At 41.8% G+C, this 23,484-nt stretch overlaps 2 protein-coding genes across 3 annotated transcripts in view; one reads left to right on the top strand and one right to left on the bottom strand.

Moving 5' to 3' along the window:
• Nucleotides 1-7,136: 7,136 nt before the first annotated feature.
• C1QL3 (complement C1q like 3) lies at nt 7,137-15,001 on the top strand. Its single transcript, XM_058532862.1, has 2 exons — nt 7,137-7,874; nt 13,680-15,001. The coding sequence occupies exons 1-2, from the start codon at nt 7,287-7,289 to the stop codon at nt 13,857-13,859; spliced, it is 768 nt and encodes a 255-aa protein (XP_058388845.1). The 5' UTR covers nt 7,137-7,286; the 3' UTR covers nt 13,860-15,001.
• Nucleotides 15,002-16,458: 1,457 nt separating this feature from the next.
• PTER (phosphotriesterase related) overlaps nt 16,459-23,484 on the bottom strand; it is a 68,885-nt gene continuing 61,859 nt past the window's right edge. For both annotated transcript variants that reach the window (XM_058532486.1, XM_058532485.1), the window contains exon 5: nt 16,459-17,293. In XM_058532486.1, the coding sequence (XP_058388469.1) occupies nt 17,083-17,293 (211 nt within the window). In that variant the 3' untranslated portion in view covers nt 16,459-17,082. The remainder of the gene's footprint in view (nt 17,294-23,484) is intronic.

Below are 23,484 nucleotides of genomic sequence, written 5' to 3'. Positions count from 1 at the left end.
TTGCAGATGCTGTGTGTGAGATGCTTTGGAGATGGCAGAGACCGGAGGAAGAGGAGCAAAGTGCAATTCTCATCTTGCATGTTTTAAATGAAATTAAATTGAACACGTTAATGAGAAGGTAATAGAAGCGACTTATCCAGAGAATTCATTCTAACCAGTGCAGTCGGACACTAGATAAAACATAGATTAGGGCCTTCTGAGCTTGTTCTGAATTTCTGAAGGAAAAGTTAATTATGTAGTTTAGACCTGATGCTTGACTTTCTCTGAGAACCACACTTCTCCTAAAATCTCTTTTAATTAGCTCCTAATCTTTTTTTCTCTTTTCCGTTCAAGACCTTTTTAAAAAAGGAACATGTGGAGGCCCCCCTCAGCCCTGGGGGAAATGGGCAAAGAGGGCCAGTCAGTGATCTGTCTAATGCTAGAACAAACGTTCGTATGTGCTAGGGTGCCGAAATCATGTTTTTGGGCTTTTGACACAGAGAAACCATCATGGGTAGTCCATATCTGGCTCTCTTTATCTGACTATTGAGACCTTCTGCCCACCCACCAAAACAAATCCTTAAGAGTAAATGTAAAAGAAATCATATATATATATATATATATATACACACATACACACACATACATACACAGTCATGCATCACTCAACTATAGGAATGCATTCTGAGAAATGCGTCATTAGGCGATTTATCGTTGTGTGAACATCATAAAGTGTACTTACACAAACCTGGATAGTATAGCCTAAACTACATACCTAGGCTATACAGTACTAATCTTATGGGACCACTGTTGTATATGTGATCCGTTGTTGACCGAGACGTCGTTATGTGGAACATGACTGTATAGGTAATTGGGAATATAGACATACACACACACACACAAATAAATACACGATGGAAGCTATTGGATAATAGACATGTTCAGGTAATCCTCTAATTTAGCCAATAGTTTTAAATTTTTTTCCATGAAAATTTATCAAAAAAATCATGAAAGAAGGCATTGATAATAAAATGAAAAATTTTGCCTCTGTGAAGTTGCTGTCTTGTTGGAATGGTCCCAAAAAGGCAGCAGCAGGCAATAAAAGGCTAAAATACCCAGAATGATTAGCATCTGAGGCTCACACTCAGGCTCTTCCTGTCTGCTGATTGATATGAGAAAGGCCTGAGTGAAACCGTAGAACCTTCGTGGATATTGACAAGTGGAAGGATTTCCACTTGTATTTTGAGCTGTACAGAAAAGGAAAAATCACAAAACCCTGATCTAAGTAAGACCAACTCTTATTGATTTTTTCCACTTTCCAGAGCCAAAGATAAAGTAATTAATTAAATTATGAATTGTTACTAATACTTTCAGTGGGAAACACTGAAGTATACAACTACTTATATTGAAGGTAAAACTACCTACAATAGGTTGATTTTGGCTTTTTTCCCTCCAGCTTATGACAGATCTAAACTACCCCCACAATTTATTTTTAGCATTATGGTTTCAAATTATATCTATTTTCACATAGCTTAAGACTATTCCCAAGAAATTGCCTGCAATAGGGAAAAGCTGATATGTCTATTCGCCTACAAATACCCAAGGGACACAGTATTTAATTACAGGACATATTATTCATATTTGAAGGTGAGTTGCTCTGGGGTTGCACTCACATAGGAGTGGGGCTGAGTGCACCTTCATGTTCATGCCTCCTCCAGCCTAATTACTCTTAGAGCCAGACTCTAGAATATCGGCTACTCTTGGTAGGGTCTGGTCCTGTTGGGGATTCTCTGTAACCTCTGCTCTCAGAATGGAGGATGCTTTAGATGTTTTAAAACAAAACAAAACAATAACACTACCAGAATTCTTATCACTGCCCGCCCCGCTGATCTGTCTGCCGCCCAGCTCCTCAGCTGTGTCCCTCTGATGTATCTTTTGCTTGAAAATTCCCTGTAGTTTAATGACAGCCGCTTTCAGTTTCTTGGATTCACCTATGTACCTCGTATGACTGAGTTACCATGACTATAGCTTAGGAGGACTTGCTGATCTCTTAGATCTCATTCTTTGTAACTTTCCCTCCAATTCTACATTAAGTAGGATCATAGGGACCAAACATTCGACCCATGGCAAGCAAGTATAAAATATCGTATCCATTCTAGAGATTTCATCCTTCTCTTGATTGATGTAGCAATAATTTGGGACCAACTCAAAGCCATATATTGTAACTGAGTCTCACATAACGTGCTAGTTACCATCTCCATCTGGCTATTCGATAATTTTCTGTCAGCAGACCTCCAAGCTAGCTTTCCAACTCACTGTCTTCTGTGGAGAGTTTTGTGTTGAAAATCCCCTACTGAGTGTGGTTATGACTTAGGTCTCCTTCAAGGGGATTGCTCTTCTGGCTCACTGTACAAAGCAGCCCTCCACAGTATGTTTGCTTTGTTGAGAGTCTTCATCCACAGGAACAGTTCCTACGCAACTACCTCAATGATTTTTAAATACGTTTGCAACTTGTTGACTTGGGGAATTTTCCAGAGGACAAAAAGCACGTTCTATTGCTTCCTCCTAGGTTCTAAATCCGAAAACTTTGTCTATCAAACTTCAGTGAATTCAGATGACTTGCTATGGAAGTTTATTTTCTTACTTTGGAGAAGGGTAAAGTGATCCTTGTTTTGCTGTGCTTTATATTATAGAAGAATACATGTAGACAACTCTCCTGGAGAACTTTTGTGTTCTTTCTAATTTTGTCTAAGTCTGTGATACTTATTGCCCATTTGATGCCATTTGTCCTACGTCTGACCTTTTTGCTTTAGCTTCCTTTACTAAGCCTTGTGTGCTACCATCCAATTCATAAATACACACCCTACTCGGTAGTCCTACAATATACCAAGATGAAAGTTGACCTTTATCTGGCTCTCATTATGTGTTGAGTATCATTGTAATTATAAGCATTAACTCACTTAATCTTCACAACAGCCCTATGATTTAGGTATTAGTGTTATTCCCATTTTATAGAAAAAGAAATTAAGCCTCAGGGAGATTAAGTAACTTTAATAGCTACTAAATGAGGAAGCTAAGATTCCAATTAAGACCCATCTGATTCCAAAGCTTCCCTCTCTAACTAACTCCAAGCAGACCCTTTCTGGCTGGAAATCTACAGTTCTTCAGTCAAAAGAGTGTGTGTTCTAAAATACAACTTGGAGATCCAGAAATTAAAGATAAATAGCTGATCCAGTCCCATTTTTTTTTACATTTTTTATGTCTGTTTCTCTAGATAGCCCTTGGGTTTGTTACTTCATTTTTTCCCCTGATATAAGAAATACTATTTCGGTTTAAGTGCTGCTGGATTTGGAAATCATTCTCATGACTAAATATTTGTTTGCCTAGTAAGAGCCCAGTGTAGGGCTGTGCTGCCAATGGGTGCTCAATAAAGATTAATGGATGACCGTGCACGTCTGTGTGGGAGTCGTGTGCTTCAGATCTGCTCAGTTCTCCGAAAGAGACAGAAATGATGTGGGGAAGGTGGAAATCACAGGATCATCCCCCAACCCAGATCATTGGTTTCCGTATTTGACATTTAAGGGTCCCAAAGGCCCAGATGCTGAAGGAATGGGAATATGGAGTCTAGCGTTTTCTTCAGAAATGATTGGGAAGTGCTGTGAAAATTAGATTCCAAGGCCTACCTCCCAAATTAATATCAAATATGAGAGAAAACTCGGTTCTCAGATGAGGACTGCAGAGAATCAAATATTTTTTTAATTGACACATTTTCTATTATTATATACATATAAAGATGATGAGTAATATGCCATATCAGATGGTTTATTCAAACTGTCAGAATAAGGGCTGAAGCGTGAGTAACTTTCCAGTGAACCTTGTGAGAAATGCAAGCAGTGGAAAGTGGCAGTAACCAGCCATGAGTTCATCCACGGCCCAGTCATCCCTGAAAATCTTGGGTGAACAAAAAAAAGTTTCCCCCCAACGTCTGTGGTGGGACATTTCTAGAGGAAAGGAAGGAGACCAGTAATTGAAACTTACTTCACTAAAAAACCAAATGCCCAGGCACTGCCTGGGTTTGCACACTCAGTAGAGTAGATCAGCCATGTGGCCCGGGGGGTGATGCCTTCATTACGAATGATGACTACTGAGCTCCTTTCCAAATCTCAGCAGAACTCTAAGATGTTAGAGCCCTCACTTGCAAAAGCAAACTTTGCTTTGGCATCAGAGAAAATGGAAAGACGAAAGCCTCAATTACTGGGACCAGTACTGTAGGTCTTGGGCTGGGCTGGGATGTGTTGATATTGTGGTACAGAGGAGAGTGTACCAGCAAGCTCATTGGATGGCCCTGATTCCATGCCCAGTTCTGTGTCTCAGTCTCATCGTCTGCAAAGTGAGCGGGTAGAGAGTAGCTTTAGGGTCCACTCCAACTCTGCTATTTCATGTTATCCATTATGGGTTCCTCTCTGAGATGAGCATTCTTCGATGGAAAACTCCATGTGTCTTGAGGTTTCCAGTGAGAATTTATTTATACAATTCTACCTTTTAAAAACTCTTTTATCCCTCACTGAACTTCCTTCAGCAATAAAGAGGTCTCATGAATTTTGATAATTTGGCGCATCAGTAAAGAGTGTATTTCATTAATACATTAACCTCCATTGCCATCACACTTTACCATTTTGTCCCCCAAAAGAAAGGCTACTTTTGGGAAGCAGCCCATAAGGTGTGATAGGTGTTATGGCCAGGAAAGAACTTACTATGTGTTTGCTGCTTAAACATATGGAAATAATGTAGCTCATGTGAACAAAATATTCTGAACTCTCTCTATATAATTATGCCCAAGTTATAGACACACATTTATAAAACCACAACCCTAAAATAAAAGTTAAAGGTTTGAGAAGTGGGAAGGACTATTTTCCAGTAGCAGGCACAGTGGCTTTCTCAGCAGCCAGGCGGAGAGAGAATGTAGAGACCGGGGGAGGGGGTGGGGCAGGCTGAGCCCCACAGCCCAGCCCTCAGTGTTGATTCTCCCAGGAAAGACCTGAAGGAACTGCTGACATTTCTCTTAAAAGAATCAATGAATCTTTGTTGCCTTCTGCTTGTTCATTTGACCTTATTTTGTTTTGAAACAGAGAAGGAAAGAAAGAATGAAACTAGTGGGGTGGGGTGTGGGGTAGGCAGAAGGAATAGAGAAGATGTCCGTGCTGTGGAGCCCACAGACAAGATCACAGGCCACTGATCGTTTCGGGGATGTTATTGTTTGCTTGCTGTAGTGTTATTTGTTCCTGCTTCCCATTTGAGATTCTCGCCCTGATGTAATAAGTCACCATCTTCCCAGCCATCATCCCTGTATTGACAAGCAAATGTCACCCACGTTTGATTGACATCCTTTGCTCCTGAATGCAAAAGTATGATTTACGAATCTATTCTACTTGTTCATTTAAAGCTGTTCTTGTGTGTCTTATATATTTGTTGGTGGGATAACTTGCCTAATATCTACACTGGGGTGCTTTCCGTTAATATTATGAATCCAGGCTTTTCCTTCTCCTGCTCTTTCACTGCAAATGGGGCCCTTTCTCATATTTTTCCTATTTTCCCCATCCCCCATCCGACACGCAGGAAATGTGCTGTGGAGCTTATGTCTTTCCCTATCTTAGGAAAAGGTCTTGCCCCCCAGTACTTTTGTAAACACTGCTTGCTTTATCTTAAGACTTTTGAAGGCATTTTGACAAGTGATTATTTCTCATGCATGTAGCGCCTTTAAGTAATGCAACTTCAAATCTAATGCCAGTATCTCCTGGGCTGCTAGAATTGTAAGCCTGTGAGTAGAGTACATGCGTATATGTTCACCATTTGCAGCATTTGTAAAAAGAACCCCCCCCTCCCTTTATGTGGGCATGTTCATTTAAAGTCATTGAGAAATGTCCTTTGGCTTTTCAACACACCTTACTGTTCTCTGGTAACATCTTATTTCATTTTAGAAGGCTGGTGAGGAAAACTGAAGGTTAAAAAAAAATCACATCTACTGTCTGGAATATTCTAAAGGGCCGTGCTTCTGCTAAAAGTGGCATTTTGAAAAGCACCTGAAGCACTGATTGTGGGTGAGCCAGTAGAGAAATATTGTCAACCAAGCCACCCGCCTTTCAACCTTCACCTCCACCCTTCAACTGGGGCTGCTGGCTGTGGGGGAATAAGGGACTTAGGTGTGACCCGTGAGTTCTGAAGGCTACTGCACATCTGTCTCCCTCCCCCCAGGCATGTCCAGCGAGAGCGCTGCCATCGCCTGGGTTCAGCAAGGGAGTATTCAGGATCTCACTGTTCATCCATGTGCAGAGAGGGGAAAAAAAAGAGAGGCCGAAAAAAAAAAATCCCACATTGTCAGAGTAATGCCAAACTCGCTCTGAGTGGGATGAGCAGAGCAGATGCTGCTATGAGATGCCAAAGCGGCTCCCCTTCCTCTGTGCCTTGGGTGCCTATAAATTGCTCCGGCGCGCGTTTGTCAGCCTCCTCTTCTCCTGGCAGGTGGTACCCAGGCAGAATTCTGCGTTCAGTCTCTCTCGCGCTCCGCTCCCGGCCGTGAGGCGCTCGCCGCTGCTCGCTAGCTCCTCCGCTCCAGCCCGGAGCCGCGCCGAGCCGACCGTGCCCGCCGCCGCCGCTCCGCGCGCCCGGGGGGCGCCTGGCCCCAGCTCGCGCGGCCCGCGCGGGTCTCCGGGGGTGCGCCTCGGTTAGAGTTGCGGTGGTTGCAAAGGAGGAAACAACCAAACAAACGAGGCAGGGGAAGGGCGAACAGAGCGAGCGAAAGAAGAGAAGGAGGAGGCAGAAAAAGGCAACTTCAGACGGAAAGTTGGTGCGAACTGGCGCAGTCTGCAAAAACGGAAAAGTCGATGCAGGCAGCGGCGGCATAAAAGTGTGAGCGCCCGGCGAGCGCGAGAGGCGGCGGCTGGCTCTGCCCTCCGGGTGGCCGCGCCGGCGGCAGCCACAGGTGCGAAGGGGCTCGCAGGAGGCGAGAGGGCGCCCTGCGCACCCCTCCCCCCGCCCCCACCCCAGCTCCGGACTTCGGCTCAAGTCACTTGGCGTCCGAACTCCCTCCCCAGCCGCAGCCTCAGCGGGGGGAGCAGGAGCAGGCGAGGAGCGGCCGGCGCGCCCGCCCAGGGGAGTTGGGGTTCGCAGGGGGTTGTTTTCGGCTCTGAGGAGGTCCCCGCCCAACCTTCAAAATTTTGTCCAAAAGCAGACAAGAGGATCGCCCCGCGCTGAGCCGGCTGGTGGGCAGCAGGAGGCGCCTGATCGCCGCCGGGGCGCTGGGGGTGGTGATGGTGCTGCTGCTGGTCATCCTCATCCCGGTGCTGGTGAGCTCGGCCGGCACGTCGGCGCACTACGAGATGCTGGGCACCTGCCGCATGGTCTGCGACCCCTACGGGGGCACCAAGGCGCCCAGCACGGCCGCCACGCCGGACCGCGGCCTCATGCAGTCCCTGCCCACCTTCATCCAGGGCCCCAAAGGCGAGGCCGGCAGGCCCGGGAAGGCGGGCCCGCGTGGGCCTCCCGGTGAGCCCGGGCCGCCGGGCCCCGTGGGCCCCCCGGGCGAGAAGGGCGAGCCCGGCCGCCAAGGCCTGCCGGGCCCGCCCGGGGCGCCCGGCCTGAACGCGGCTGGGGCCATCAGCGCCGCCACCTACAGCACGGTGCCCAAGATCGCCTTCTACGCCGGCCTCAAGCGGCAGCACGAAGGCTACGAGGTGCTCAAGTTCGACGACGTGGTCACCAACCTCGGTAACCACTACGATCCCACCACGGGCAAGTTCACCTGCTCCATCCCGGGCATCTACTTCTTCACCTACCACGTCCTGATGCGCGGAGGGGACGGCACCAGCATGTGGGCTGATCTCTGCAAAAACAACCAGGTGAGTGCGGGCGGCGGCGGGGAGGGCGGGGAGGGAGCGCGGGAAGGTGCGGGCGAGAGGGAGGAGACCCCGGAAATGGGGGTGGGAGCCCGCGGAGGAAGGGCGCGGCAGCCCGGCTCCCGGGAGCGGCGCGAGGGGGGACGCTGTTCCACCTTGGAGAGGTGGGGGTCGTACGCCAAAGAGGGCGCCCGCCGGCCTGGAGAGGGCGGTCCCCGAGTCTAGGACCTGCACTCGGGGCCCGCGAGAGTGAGCGCGACCCTCAAGGGGCGGGAAACCCGAGCTCGGGCCCCTGGACAGCTTGTGCGCGGGGAGTCCCGGAGCAGGAAGCGTCCCCGGCTGTGGGGTCCTCAGCAGCGTAGGATAGCTCTCAGGCTTTGCCGGGAATGGGAGGGCTGGGGGTGGGGTGGGGGCGTCCCGAATGGGCGTGCCACGGTGACAAACCCGGGGAAGAAAGACAGGGGCCCGAGGGAGAAAGAAGGAGCCCGGAGGATCGGGTCCAAGCGGGGCGCGTCCAGGGCCGAAGCGGGACCGTGGGACCGGCGGTCGCAAGCCCCTGCGGTGTCCCAGACGGGGAAACTCACATATCGTCAAATTCAAGACGCAAACTCCAGTTTAGTTTTGGCCGCAGGAGAAGGGGGAGAGGTAGTGAGTGCTGATAACAAAAAGAATAGTTGCGAGTCCTGGGTTTATACCGTAAAACAGCCCCAAACACAGAACCCCAACTCGCCTGGCTGGAGTAGGAGGGCGCACAGGCAGGCGGCCGAGCCCAGCCCCGGGGCTCTGGGCCTCATTGCCAGGGTGACGGGCTTTCCAAGCCCTGCCTTGTAGCTCACGGCGGTGGCCTCGGCCTTGACTGTGAAATAGCCTCAGATGAGCCCTCGGCCACGGCCACGGCCACGAGGACTTGCTCTCCTGAGCTGGTCGGCGCTGCCAAAAGGCCACGGCTTTGCAGTTTTATGCTGGGGCCACTTTACCGTTTGCTTGAGAAATTCACGGTCACTGCAAAAGCGAAGTGCGTCTAATCTCTTAGTCACAAGAGGAAAATAATATTTGTAACTACCTAAAAGTGTAATCAGATCCACTGCACGCGCTGAATCAGCAGCCCCCTTGGGGCGAGGCCTTGCTGAGGGCGAGCCTGCAGCCTGGGCTGAGTTTTTGGCTTTACCTCTGCTCATTGGGTGACACAAGGAATGGCCCGCGCCCCTGCCGTGGCCAACTTTGACTTTACAAGGGCTATCCGGCTTCATGTCTCTCGCCCCTGGAATTCAGACCTTTTTAGCTATAACCCAGGTTTCTATAAGCACCGTTAAAGCAGAATTTCTAATTCTGACACCTAATTCAGTGTCAGAATTCTTTCAAAAGTGTAAGACAAATATCCTACATGTTTAAGAGAGAGGAAGGGCAAAAGATTCTGTCCCTCCCCCTTCCTGCATCCCCACTGTTCTAAAGGAATTTAGAAGTCAATGGCTTAAGGGACATTCTGTTCTATCTCAGGACAGGTAGAACAAAAAGAGGAGAAATGGCCACCAGGAGGCACTGACAGGGTTGTTTATTATAGTTATTATGCACGAAAATAATATTAAGATAAATAAAAATTATTCACAAAGCAGTGGGATAGTTGTAGGTAAATGGCTAAAAAGAGGAGGACTCACTGTGCACCCTAGAGCAATTGTGTCACGCTTACAGAATGGTCTAGGAACAACCCCTGAGTAGGCAGCAATGAGGCACCCATTTATTTACAAATTGGTTCTCTTCTGACTCAAAGGCTAGGTCTGGAAAATACTATTAGGCTGCAGAGCTTGTGTGTGGAGTTATTAGTTAAACTGGAATAAGATTCAAGTTGTATCAGCCAATGTATAAAAACGCTCACATCTTTAAATATCTGAAAATTTCAGTTGCATGAAAAACCAGGGAACCAGTTAGATTAATTTAAATGTTGATATCTAGACTGCTGAGCCCAGGTATGTTGCACCGATTCCAAGAAAACCATTCCATATACGTGTTCTATGGGCATTTTGTTTTTAAAATTAGTTTATTTTGGAGTGTAAGAAGCTCCTTGGTATAATCCTAGCATGTGGATTCTACAAGGATCAGGAAAAAAAATAAGGCAAAATAGCTGACCTTATATGTGTAATGCTTTCCATTGGCATGATTAAGCTGCTACTTTTGCGAAGGGTGTGCAACAAGTAATTCAGAAAAATAAATATAGTAGCAAACAATATATTTTCGAGTTCACCATGGACTATTTTCGAAAATGGTTGTTACAGTATTACTGTTAAGGAATTTAATCTCTAGAATAGAATTAGTTTGTCAAGTCTGATCTGCAGGAAGTTGCAAATGAGAAATCTTATAAAATCTGTTTTTCATTAATATTAAATAAATACTTTATCCTTGATTCTCAATTATGCTCTCCTCCGATCACTTTTTTGAATGGCGGTTTCCATTCTGAGCTGACCTAATTTGTTTTCATAAAACAGAAGCTCAGAGATCCATGTCAGCGTAATGTTCTGTGGATTAAGTGGATTTGAGAAGCACAAAAATTAAACTAAAAATGCAGTTCACTCTAGGATAGAGGGATGCCTCTGAACTGTAACCATATGAGAACCATTTTATTTATGCTTTGTGTTGAATGCAGAATCACAGATGGAAACATCAAAGACCAGTAAATTAACCTGATGTGCCACTTAACCTTTTGTTTATGATTCCACAGAAGTACAATGAAAATGAAATTATGAGAACATCAGTAGCAATTAATTAAATTAGCAAATGTTACCATAAATATTGTCTCTAATGATAAGCCCTCACTAATAAGATAATGCTAAAACTATACAACCTATTACGTAGTCACAAACATACCAGTAAAAGGACCACGGTTTTCATATTCCCCATGAAACCATCAACCTAAATTTAATCTCACCATTTGTTGAGAGCCCATGACAGTGCATATTAAAGGTAAAAGTTGGACTCAAATAGCTTTACATAGAGAAAGGAAATATTTTTAATATGTTTGCCTACTTTTAGCAGAAAACCTGAAGAAAAAAATATTGCTATTTGAATACAATCACTATAATAATCCACTGTAATAAAAACTAAAACTGGCTCAAGATTAGAACTATAAAACAATTAAAGACCAATTTTTACTCTAAGAATTTATTAGTTATGGCACCAGTGAACATAAGATATATTGGAAACAATGAATAGTTTGTGGGTTGATATTCATTTATTAGCGAGATTAATGAATTGTCAAATTAATTATCTTTTTAGGGGCTGTGAAACATGCACTAAAGATCAAGCAGAATCTAAATAGTTAACTTATAATATGAAAAGATTTTAGAGCACATTTAGGTAGAAATGGGTATATCGGGCTAAAGAAAGGATGCATCATATTCCCAGAGAAAATGCTGAAATCAGTGTACATTTAGACACCTGAAAATAGCCTCCAGGGTGGATGCATTACCTTCCTCAATAGTTTGATGGCTTAGAGGAAGAATTGCTGGAAGTCGCTGAGCTGGATACTAGAACATGAAATTTGAAGTCCCATTATACCTCTAGAGTATAATCAGGTGAGCAGACATACTAAAGTCATGCATATCACACTGGAGTATGGCAGTGCTTTAATTGAGAAAGTCTTATGGTACAGTATAGGTTCAAATCTTAGAGAATCACTTTCATTACAAAGCAGTCACACTGGCTTTATCCAGCAAAGGAGGTGAAAACTGAAAGGGTAACCTCCCAGTCTATGGGATCACACTAATGCATTTGCAGATTTTTGTGGTTACACCTACTGAATAAAAATGGAAACATTTACATGGGTTTGTGATTATACCCTATAGAATAAAAACTGCAGTGTGTATATATTTAAGATTATTGTCTCTAAAACAAGTGATTTTGATGAGTCCTGGTTCCCAAATGCATTCATATAGAAAACAATTTTAAAGCACAATATCTGTAGAACATATACTAAATACCTAAAGCACTAAATAAAATGTGTGTCTGGTTATTAATAATAGCTGAGAAGTATATTATGGATTGATAATTAATTAATATATTACAAATATGGCTAACTACTAGTTTGCATTTTAATTTTTCTCACCCATTAAAAATCCACACATTAAAAAAATCAGGTCATAATAGCGCTATCCTCCTTGTAGATTTCTTTTTCCTGGGAATTAATGACTAGATGAAATTAATGAATCAAAGCCTTCGACTCCTACAAACTTATGATTAATTCCTAGGAAATATTATGACATTAAATTATATTATTACTTAATGGTCAAAACAGATCACCTCACTAAATTGGTGTATACATTTGAGTCAGTGCTTCTAAGCATAATTGCATGGTATATGGCTTTCATTATATTAGTGTCAGCAGTGTTAAGCAATTGTAAATCCTTTAAGCTCTTTTCTCCTTTTGCTATACGATATCCAGAAAGAAATTTTAAAAATACTACTCAAATTACTTTACAAGTTCAGCAGTGTCAAAGAGCCTTCTCCTTTTTTAACATTTCAGCACTAATGTGAGAACATACCACATGAAAATTTAATTTGAAAGCCTATCATTTCAGTTTTGAAAGAAATGCATGGAAATTCTTGACTTATGTCTCATTTCTCTCATTTTGCCAAGTGATAAAATCCAGCATATTGTACCCCAAGTCATGCATTATTACATAGTGCAGGTTTACAAAACCACTAAATCACTGGCTATGTTATTCAGGGAAATATCATTAGAGTGGAATGAAACAAGCCACAAAGTAGAAGATGTTTTACTGAAATAAATCAAATACAAGTCTGCCTACTGAAAAATTTTTTTCCAAGCCAGAATCAAAATATAGCTAAATGAATATGAAGCCTAATTTGAGTTGAGGATGTGACAGAATGTCCATATTACTTGATGTGATAGGCAGTTTGACTGTTTGCAAGTGTCTATCAGCTCACTAATGAGATTACAGGCTCCACATGAGTGGATTATAAGTAACCTCTGTCCTCAAAGGAAACCACACATTTAGAATCACCTAGATATAAAGGGGTATTCAATGAGATCATTCGAAAATTCTAGAAATTTTAAGAGACCTCAAATCATGGAAATTTAGTTCCTCTTGTAACTTTTAGATATGTTGAAATTAAATAATTGATTTCAGTGCACACATCACAACTAAGTGATAAAAAGGCATAAATAGAAAAAAAGAACTCTGAAAACCTGAGTGATATAACAAGATGCTTAAATGAGTTAAGCTTCTGGTAAAAGGGGCTTTACTTGAATTAGATTTTGAAAGCCCCAAATCAAAAAGCTTTCTTCCTTTTTTTCTTCCTATATAGTAGAGTTAGAGTGGTGGTATTTCTCTGAGTCTTCACCTACTGTGGGTCTCAATTTTCTAATACACATGAGAACTAACTGAAGTTTGGATTGAACTTCTATACTCATAAACAGCTAGTTAGACTATTACTATTTGGTTTAACTTAAAATGCAAAAAAATACCATTATTTCCATTTCAGGAAGTGATTGGGCATAGAGAGTCAAGGAATTAGAAAAAGTAGTGATTTAGGAAGAGAATAGATTCGTATGCATTGTTTACAACATATAATAAGAAAAGAGCACTATTTTTTCTCCTTTCCATTCCTCCTTTACAAAGACTTAGTTGAAACTGTTACAAAGACATCCTTGTAAAGCTCCGAGGCCAAGGTGGACTTTCTCACGCTAAATTCTGTGCCATGGCAGCAAGTCTGCTTGTGATGCTGAGTGAACAGCAAAAAAGAAAACTTGAGAATGCTCTTCGACAAATTCTAATTCTTGTCTGTTTCACGTAGGTGCGGGCTAGTGCTATTGCCCAAGATGCTGATCAGAATTACGACTACGCCAGTAACAGTGTGGTTCTCCATTTGGAGCCAGGAGATGAAGTCTACATCAAATTAGATGGCGGGAAAGCCCATGGAGGAAACAACAATAAATACAGCACATTTTCTGGATTTATCATTTATGCTGACTGATAACACAGAAACTAAGCTTCTTAGTCTGAGTTTGGACACTGGATTCGTATGGCTAACGTCAGTGAATCAAGGATCCCAGGGGATGCCAGTTGCGGGGCACCTCAGTTGTGTATATGTGGGGAATTCAAATGCTACCTGACTCACATCTGTATACTCAGAAACATGATGTAAAAAAATATTAAAGGCAAGATAAGCAGATGTGTGATTCTCTACCGCCAAAGCAAATACTCCTTATCGTTAGTGTCCGTGTGAATGAAGTCCTCTATAGATCACAAATTTTTATAGAAAAATCTAAGACACTGAATTATTTCTTCAATATATATGATCCTTTGGTGTACTGTGATCTTGCTGCTTTTATCCATGTCAGCTTTGGTTCTTGTGAGTTTATCTGCTTATTATGATACCTGGAGTCCATTCCTAGGGTGGGGAAGAAGGATTTTACCCTGCAGGAGAATGTCTGATTGAAATAATGCTGCTTGTCCCCAAAGAAATCGTTTGCCTTGTACTCTTGTTAACTTTAGAGCTAGACCTGGGAATGATTCAACTTCAAGCCTTAACCTGGAATTTTCTGGATTTGAGGGAATTCCCAAGCATATGATCATTTTCACATTTTCTTTTTCTTATGAATTTTCTTTTCTCTTTTTTCTGGTGATAGTCTTTAAAAATAGAGGTTGAAATTGTATCATAGGATTACCCTCTCAGTGTGAAAATGTGTAATTATGTATGGTATTTAGAAAATCCCCTATGTGTCCATTTTGTCAGTGGAATGCGTTTAGATTTACTCGGAAAGTCAGAGAAATTTATTCTTTGGTCTTAAATCAGACTGAGGCTTTTGCTTTCTTTGGAACAAAAGATTATTCATAACCCAATGCACAAAGGTTTAATTTGAGCTAATGCATGCGTCACCAAGGGGACACTAAGTAAGGTCTTCAAACAGTTACTACAAGTTGTGGCCTGAGGTTATTTCAAGATGAACAATTTCACATATAAACAATATGACAACAAAGTGTATATATTTTATACAAATACCTGCTACATATATATGTGTATATATATATATATATATGTTAGATGAAATATAATATATAAATGGCTTCAGACCATAGGCACAGTGGCTGTATAGCCTCAAAAATTTAATTAAAAAAAAATGTATGTATAGTCACACACAAACATGCATAAATTATTTGACATTTTGGATTGAAATATATTTTGGATGACAAAAATATATGGAGTAGCAAAATAATTTAAATGACTTCTAAGAGTTACCCAGAAAATTAAATTTCAGGAGGTTACAATGCCCTATACATCACATGTCTGTAGATTAAGCCTATGGCTTCTTGATTACCATATGCCAATCAATACTTTCACTGCATTCTGTGGCAGACTGTTAATATTAGGACTGCAGAAACAAAGTGGCTCTCCTTTGCCATGTTTATGAATTATATGCATTTGAATTATCAATTTTTTTCTCTTTTCTCAGGTGGATTGTGGCTGACAGTAAAGTAGATTTTGAGAGTAGTGCAAATCCTTTCTCTCTGGTTAAAATACACTGCCAAAAGCCATCTCTTTAATCTAAGACAAAGATTAAAAATGCATGTTGATATAACCTAACTATCAGACAACTTCCACTATTACAATGAAAAATCTGTTCCCCTCTTAGTTGTCTTTGCAGACTTTTTGACAAGTAGATTTCAAAAACAGAGATTTAAAAATCTGCTTGTTTCACTGGCGAAGGACATTTGCATTTTTTTCATTTAAAGGAATTAGTTTGTTCTCCTGGCTCATTCCTCTTGGGTACTTTCTGTTCTAATACACAGAAAGCTTGATCATCTTTGATCCACAGAAATATCTTTTATTTAGCAAACCTCAACTTTCCAAACGAGTTGTGTGTGCTGTTCCCATCTGAAGGTGCTTGGTTTAAATGCCTCGGTCTGAGCAACTGTCATGATTTATATGATTAAAAACACTTAGCCCATTCCTCAAGAATAATGACTCATTCTATTTGGGATTTCTAATATGTAAGATAAGGAGTTGTAATGGATTTTATTTCCGTTTAACAATATATATTTATCAAAGAGGAATTGGCAGAAAGGATTTGGAGAATTTTTTTTAGATAACAAATACCATAGTAAAGATTCAACCAAAAGATTAATTTATAAACAGCATTGCACATCAGCTAAGAGTTTTAACTAACAGTTTTTAAAAAGGCTTTATTTACACAAAACTTCAGGGCTGGGTATCTTTTAAAGAGTAGGCTCCAGAATCAGACTGTCATTTCTAATAGATCTGACCTTTCCTTCACATAAATAAGCATTATCTTTTCTGTTGAGGCCCAAGGAAAAAAAATAAAAGGCAAAGGAAATAAAGGGACTATATATAAGGCAAACATTTCTTTTTATTTGCATTATATATTATTCATGAATTAAATTGTGGCCTTTGTTATTATAAATGTAATGATTCATTAAACTATATTATGTAATATATTTTGACTTCTATGATTGAATTTTTATAATTCAGTACCATGTTATATGTTCCTGCCCCCTTATGCAAATTTTCCAAAACACAACAAAATTAACAGCAAAAATGGACACCAGAAATCCACAGGCAACAATACTGATTTATTATAAGTATATACAGATAGGTGGACAGCAGACAATTAACCCTCCACACTATTTTTTATCATTGTGAATTGGCAATTGTATTATAGTATCCTTTGGTAAAAAAAAAAAGTCTCAAAATTTAACTTCCCTTGCTGCAGAAGCTATTTTAAAGTGCCATATTATTCATTAAGCATTAATTAAAGAACAGCAGGATAATGAGTAGGATCATCGATATTATAAGAAACATTAGATTGCTCCAGAGGGGGGTAATTTAACTAGAAACACTTCAAATTTTCTCAAGTAGTAGAGCTGATAGATTAAGAAAACAAAACAAAACAAATTAGGGGATACAGACTGTAGATAATTGTTTGGAAATCGGTACTTCTGTAGTTATATTGTTAAGGCAAAACAGTAGGGCTCAATTAGGCTCAATAAATCCCTAAAGGTGCAGATGTAATAGTCGGCCAGTTTCTGAGAAGACAAAACTCTTCTAAATCTCATAAAAAGGAAATGATTGTTCATTAGTCCTACGTAGCTCTGATTAACATCTCACAGAGGGTTTGAAATCACTGAATGTTCTCTGCAAGCTCTATACTCAACGTGTGAATTCATAAACAACCATCCTATTTGAAAGTTAGCCATTGCTTAGGGTTCTCTATTAGTATCTTATCAAGTACGTTCTCAGTTATACCTCTAAGCAACATTTTAGGAACAATGTTGGTAAGTATATGAGAATAGCCATGACCTCCATATTTCATGAGCCGATGCTTCGTGTGTATGTCATGTGCCATCAGAATTCGATCTTCATAGCCTTCATCCACCAGAAGACGCACCCTGTGAAAAATGTTAACTCATTATATGGCATTTGTCTCACATTTAACATTTTCAGGGTGCTTTAAACTTTTTACTCATAAACCTATTGTGCTTGTCGTAAAGATATCGCCTTCCACTGTGGCATGTGTACTGGGAGACCCTTAATAAATGTTGCGTGGTGATGATAAAGATTTTGCTGCATCCTAGTAGGAACACGATCTTTATTCCATGCACTCAGAGGTTTCTAGCCTGTGATACTTATGACAACGCCTGGCAATACTGCATTAAAGATAGCCTTCAGCAGGATATGCCAGTGTGAATGAATGGCCAATTCAGCATTTCACTAAATAACTGTTTTGGATTTGCACCCAGCTCTCAACTCTGAGATACCTCTCTTAGTGGGCCCATTTTTCAGATCTCATTCTCTCTCTCCTTTTTTCTAGCAAATAAAATCAATGACTATTTGTGGTTTAAACAGGGAAACAGAAGGACTCTTCATACAAGTAAAACATTCTGAGACTAAAATCAGTGAGTTTGAAAGAGAAGGGCAAATGATAAGCTAGATGGTCTTTTTTTCTTTTCTTTGCTGAGGAAGATTCGCCATGAGCGAACGTCTGTTGACACTCTTCCTCTTTTTGCCTGAGGAAGAGCTGCCCTGAGCTAACATCCGTGCCCGTCTTCCTCTATTTTGTATGTGGGTCGCTGCCACAGCACGGCTGCTGACAAGTGGTGTAGGTCTGCGCCTGGGAACCAAAGCTGGGCTGCTGAAGTGGAGTGTGCCGAAGTTAACCACTAGGCCACGGGGCCGGCCCCTAGATAAAAGGTCAGCAGTGGTCCCTGTGTATTTTGAGCATTTGTCCCTTTGAAGTCTATGAGAATTTTGACTTAGTAGTCTTAGAGCATTGGATTAAATTGACCAAATAAAAATTTACTCTGTCTTCTTCCCATTTCAACAAGATTGCTATAAATAATGAGCTGTTCCTTTAAATTTATAGTCAGTTGACTAAAGAACACCTTCCTGGCTACTGTCTAAGCATCTAATCCTCTCTGCTTCGTTAAATGCTATAATCTGTGGTGTGAGTCACCTCCTGACAGCCACCATCTGTATGTGTCTGGACTCTGGGCAGTGTCTGTCGTGACTTCCATGGGTCTCTGAAGGCAGGAGATGCAACTTGGAGACAATGGCTCTTCTCTGGCATTTTCTATATAGTCTTGTCAGTCTTCAGATTCCCAAATGGGTCTAGATGCATCGATGGATAGCACCTTCCTCCAAGGGCTAATTATTTGAATGGTATCCTTTTCATTTTGACAGCATTTCTTGGCATTCCGGTGCATGAGTCATATTTAATAACTAGTCCAGTAAGCAAAATGTGGGGTACTGCACAAAAAAACTCAAGCACAAAGCCCTGCCCTCTGAGAATATACATTTTAAAATGAATTATAATCGAAGGCTAGAGCTTGTGTTTACAGGTCAAAGGAAGGCAAATGCCACAGAAGAAAAGCCAACCTGGGCATTTTGTCTAGAAATCTGCATTCACGTCACATGTACCCCATGTGTGTCCTCTAAGAAGATGGAATGCTATTTGTGTCACCATGGTTTATCTGCCTCTTTACAATTTGTATAACATCTTGGGGGGCCGGCCCGTGGCCTAGTGGTTAAGTTCGGCACATTCCGCTTCAGGTTTGGTTCCTGGGTGCAGACCTACACCGCTCATTGGCGGCCATGCTGTGGCAGCGACTCACGTACAAAATAAAAGAAGACTGGCACAGATGTTAGCTCAGGGCGAATCTTCCTCAGCAAAAAAAAAAAAAAAAAAATTGTATAATGTCCAAAAGTTCTGATCTGAAGTTTCTTTTGGAACAAACTCTCTTTAAGGGAATTATCTAAGAGAGTTATATAGTCATTTATTAAAAAGAGAGGAAGATTTGACAGAATGCATATACAATGCTGAAGCTTAGTGTGACAAACCTTGATCCACAACTGAAAAGGAGAATCCTGTTACAGAAAATTTTAGGGTACACTTTCGCCCTTATATGTTCTGAGCATTTCCCAAAGTTTTTGTCTCTTTTCCTTGCATGAGAAAAAAATATCTTATTACTACAGAGGCATATCATATGGATAAACAAATCCCTGTAAGAGGCCTTGTGTCATCCCTGAAACACAAAGTTATTGAATTGTGACATAGTAAGGAAAGAACGTAATGGATAAGATGCTCATTTGAAAATGGGAACCCTTAGAACTCATTAAGTCAAGAATCTGGAGACTAGTTCTCTCTTAAGAAAGATAATGCCGTGGCTCTGGAAACATAATTATATCCTGACTACCAAGAAAACTGCCAGTCACTCCTAAAATAAGAGATCGTCTCTCATGCTGTGCCATTGTATGGAAGAACAGTAGTTCCAGAGATGCCGCCAGAAGGAAGGAGCCACTACAGAGGAGAAGACAAAAAATCACAGTAATTATAGAAATACAAATGAGTTAGTGTTTTGCAAACAAATATTAGAGAGAGACTACAAAGTGTGAAAAGGCAGAGATATAATAAGATTTGAGAAATGGAGCATAAGATTGAAAACAGGTGTTAGACACAGAATTGCTGGTGCTGAAAACCAGAGGTAGGCAGAAGCCTGCTTCTGTGTCCTTGCGCTTCAAAGCTTTACGACTACTAAGCTCAGAAAAGCACCGCCGATGAACGATGAAAATCAAGCGCCCGAGAGCTGGGGGAGAAGGGGTACTGGGGCACACGCAACCCAAAATGTCATTCAGTAATTACCGTGAGCTGCACTTGAGTCAAGTGATCTAATGCATGGTTTTAATTTAAGGCAGATTAAGTATACATACATACACATATACATAGAGAGACACAAACACACCCATATATTATATATAATTTTTGATGTATTTCCATACATTTAGAATATTTACATTTGACACAATGAAAGCTGACCAAAATTAAGTTCTTTTTCTTGAATTAATACCCAAAAGAAATACTGGGGAGCTGATGGTCATCCTTCCCCCATATCTCCTTCATAGCTCCCCCTCTGCAGATCCCCTCTCTTATTCCAGAAGGTCTGGGAGAATCATTGAAGGCACAGGGGTGCAAAAGATACACCTGACTGCCACAAAGGACCTTAGAAAAAGGAAGCAGGTCCTGGAAGCAAACTTCCTATTTCCAAGATGAATTGTAAAACGTGTGTTGAGAGCCTTCATCAGAAAATCATGGTTTTGAGATCATGAAAGAAGAGAAAGACCTACCCCACCACCCCATTTTAAATTCCAGAGAATATTCACCTCTGAGTATGGCATGCCTACTAGGGCCCTAAGGAAACCTGTTTGGCTGTATTGAATGATGCTCCTGGGCAAGTAAATTAAAATCATAAAATAAAATAGACAAACAAAAAAGAAACAATAAATCTGTTTATCAAAAAAAAAAAAAAAAAGGACCTAGCAGGGGCTTGCCTGGTGGCGTAGCAGTTAAGATCCTGTGCTCTGCTTTGGCAGCCTAGGGGTCGTCGGTTCCGATCCTGGGCATGGACCTACACAGCACTCATCAAGCCATGCTGTGGCGGCATCCCTATAAAGTAGAGGAAGATGGGCACGGATGTTAGCCCAGGGCCAATCTTCCTCAGCAAAAAAAAAAAAAAAAAAAAGAGGAGGATTGGCAACGGATGTTAGCTCAGGGCTAATCTTCCTCACAAAAATAAATAAATGAATGAACGAATGAGTGAGTGACCTAGCTTTATTGATCGAGACAGTCAAAGCAGATTACTCATGTAGAGCTGAGTGTCTCCATATTTATGTAGCTAATGTAACATTGATCAAGTAGCTCTCTCTAATAATATTAAACTTGAAGCATATTTTACTGCTAGTGAGGTCATCAAAGAAGAGTGCCAATACACAGGGACAGCAGAAGGCATACAGATGGAAAGGTCCACTGCCCAGGGGAAAGATCCTAAGGCTGTCTCAACTGTGGCCACTGGCTCAAGATCTTCCCCTCACCCCCAGTGTGGGTATGTTCAATGATTGCTCCTTGAGCCTCACAGTGTCTGGACATCACTTCTCTACTTCGGCTTTGCATACTCCCATTCCAACCAGATTTCTACACTCATGACCACATTCTGGTCCTGGTCATCATGGAGAGCTACTTCCATGGAGAAATCTCAATCTTCAGTTTCCCCCTCTGACCACAAGTTACATCTTCCTGCTTTTTCACTCACCCTCTTCTACTGTATGTATTCACCCACTTCATTAAAGCTTCCTTCCATTTGCCCCTGCTATGTGTTCCCTATATATCTTCCCATTTCTTTCTTTTTTTTTTTTTTTTGTGAGGAAGATCAGCCCTGAGCTAACATCCATGCTAATCCTCCTCTTTTTGCTGAGGAAGACCGGCTCTGAGCTAACATCTATTGCCAATCCTCCTCCTTTTTTCCCCCAAAGCCCCAGTAGATAGTTGTATGTCATAGCTGCACATCCTTCTAGTTGCTGTATGTGGGACGCGGCCTCAGCATGGCCGGAGAAGCGGTGCGTCGGGGCGCGCCCAGGATCCGAACCCAGGCCACCAATAGCGGAGCACGCGCACTTAACTGCTAAGCCACGGGGCTGGCCCTCTTTCTATACTTTTTTCCCTCCAGCTTGGACCTCATGACTCTCATCTCCTTCCTTGTTCCCCTGGCCACCAACTACATTTTTCAGACCGAATCCCAACCCTAGATCTCTCTAACATTTTTTTGCTTCTACTCACAAAGCTTCTTTGGTTCTACTACCAAAATACAAAACATTTTTTTGGGAAAATAATCAAATCAAGTGCATTGGTGCCAATATACAGTCATGTAGTCATGATCTCTAGCCTCAACTGGATCTTGCACATGGCATGTCTCTAGTCAGTATCTCTCTCTCACTTGCCATTGATTCCCAACCTTCATCTTCCTCTACAAGGTCCTGCCCTGAATCCACTCTTTCTTTCTCAGGGATGACCATGTCTGCTTCACCGGCACATTAGAGAACATATGCGGCCATATGTCCTCAGTTTCCTATTCCTCTCACCAAGACATTTATCTGCATTCACCCCATTACTTGCCTCGCCTCCTCTCATTTCAATGGAGAAAGTATACCTCCTTTCAACCAACTTTCTATTTGCTTCCCAGATTCCATCTATTTGTCCTATTCTTTAGGAGCCTTGCTCTATATCTATCTCTCCAGATTTTTTTCAGTTGACATTGATTGACCACTTCCATGTTCTATACCAGACACTCAGCTAAAAACTTTGCATACTTTATTTCACATAAATTCTATCACAACCCTGTAGAATAGGCACCACTTCCCTTGATTCATTCTCTGTCTCTGTCCTATCTCTCTGCTCTTGCTCTCAGCCACATAAACACTGCTCAACTCCTAACAAAACTTTCCCTTGATCCTGTCTTGTCTTCTAGCTTCAGCCCTGCCCTCCTGCTCCCCTTTACTACCAAGCTTCTTGAAAGAGTAACCTCCACATTCTCTCTCCCCTTCCTCACTATCTGCTACTCATTCCTCAAGACTTTTCTACCGAGACTGCACTTACTGATTGTGAAATGAGAATTTCCTGGTTCTGAAATCCAATAGATACTTTTCAGTCTTTATCTCACTTGGTATCTGCCACCTATTACAAGTGTTCAAGCCCTTCTGCTTTAAGCATTCTTTCCCACCAATTTCCATAACAACGTATTTCCCTGACATTCTTATCACTTTGAAAACTTCTCAGCCTGTCCTTGAGTGACTGTTCCTGAGTTCACCCCTTAAATGTCGGTGTTCCCCAGGATTCTGTCTGCATTCTCTTCTCTGAGTGATCTCATTCATTCCCACGCTGCCAACTATCACACACAAACCAACCATGTCTAGATTTATGTCTCAGTCCGAATCTCTGCCCTGAGCTTCACACCGTTATCCAAGGGCCCCACTGGAGAGCGATACTTAGATGTTCCCAAACTGAATTCATCCTTATCAACCCCAAATCTATTTCTCCTTTCAGATTCCCTAACTTGGTGCATTCGATCTTCATATCACCTTGTAACTAAGACAAACCAGGTAGCCATCCATCCTTGACTCCGCAAATTTTCCACCGGGTTGCAGAGAATGACCCGTACAATTGTTTGCTTTCCCCACACATTAGACAAATTTGAGAGGTTGGACTTTATATGATGTTTGGTCTTTAGACATTATACTTATAGCATTTAAGTTG

Source organism: Diceros bicornis, chromosome 36, assembly GCF_020826845.1.
Source record: "Diceros bicornis minor isolate mBicDic1 chromosome 36, mDicBic1.mat.cur, whole genome shotgun sequence".
NCBI classification, from domain to species: domain Eukaryota; kingdom Metazoa; phylum Chordata; class Mammalia; order Perissodactyla; family Rhinocerotidae; genus Diceros; species Diceros bicornis.
This window is presented reverse-complemented; position numbering and strand designations above follow the sequence as displayed.

Bases quoted from the DNA above. Each gene is read 5' to 3' on its own strand.
- C1QL3 (XM_058532862.1), top strand. From the start codon at position 7,287: ATGGTGCTGCTGCTGGTCATCCTCATCCCGGTGCTGGTGAGCTCGGCC. The intron at 7,875-13,679 runs GTGAGTGCGGGC...TGTTTCACGTAG, and splicing joins ATCTCTGCAAAAACAACCAG to GTGCGGGCTAGTGCTATTGC.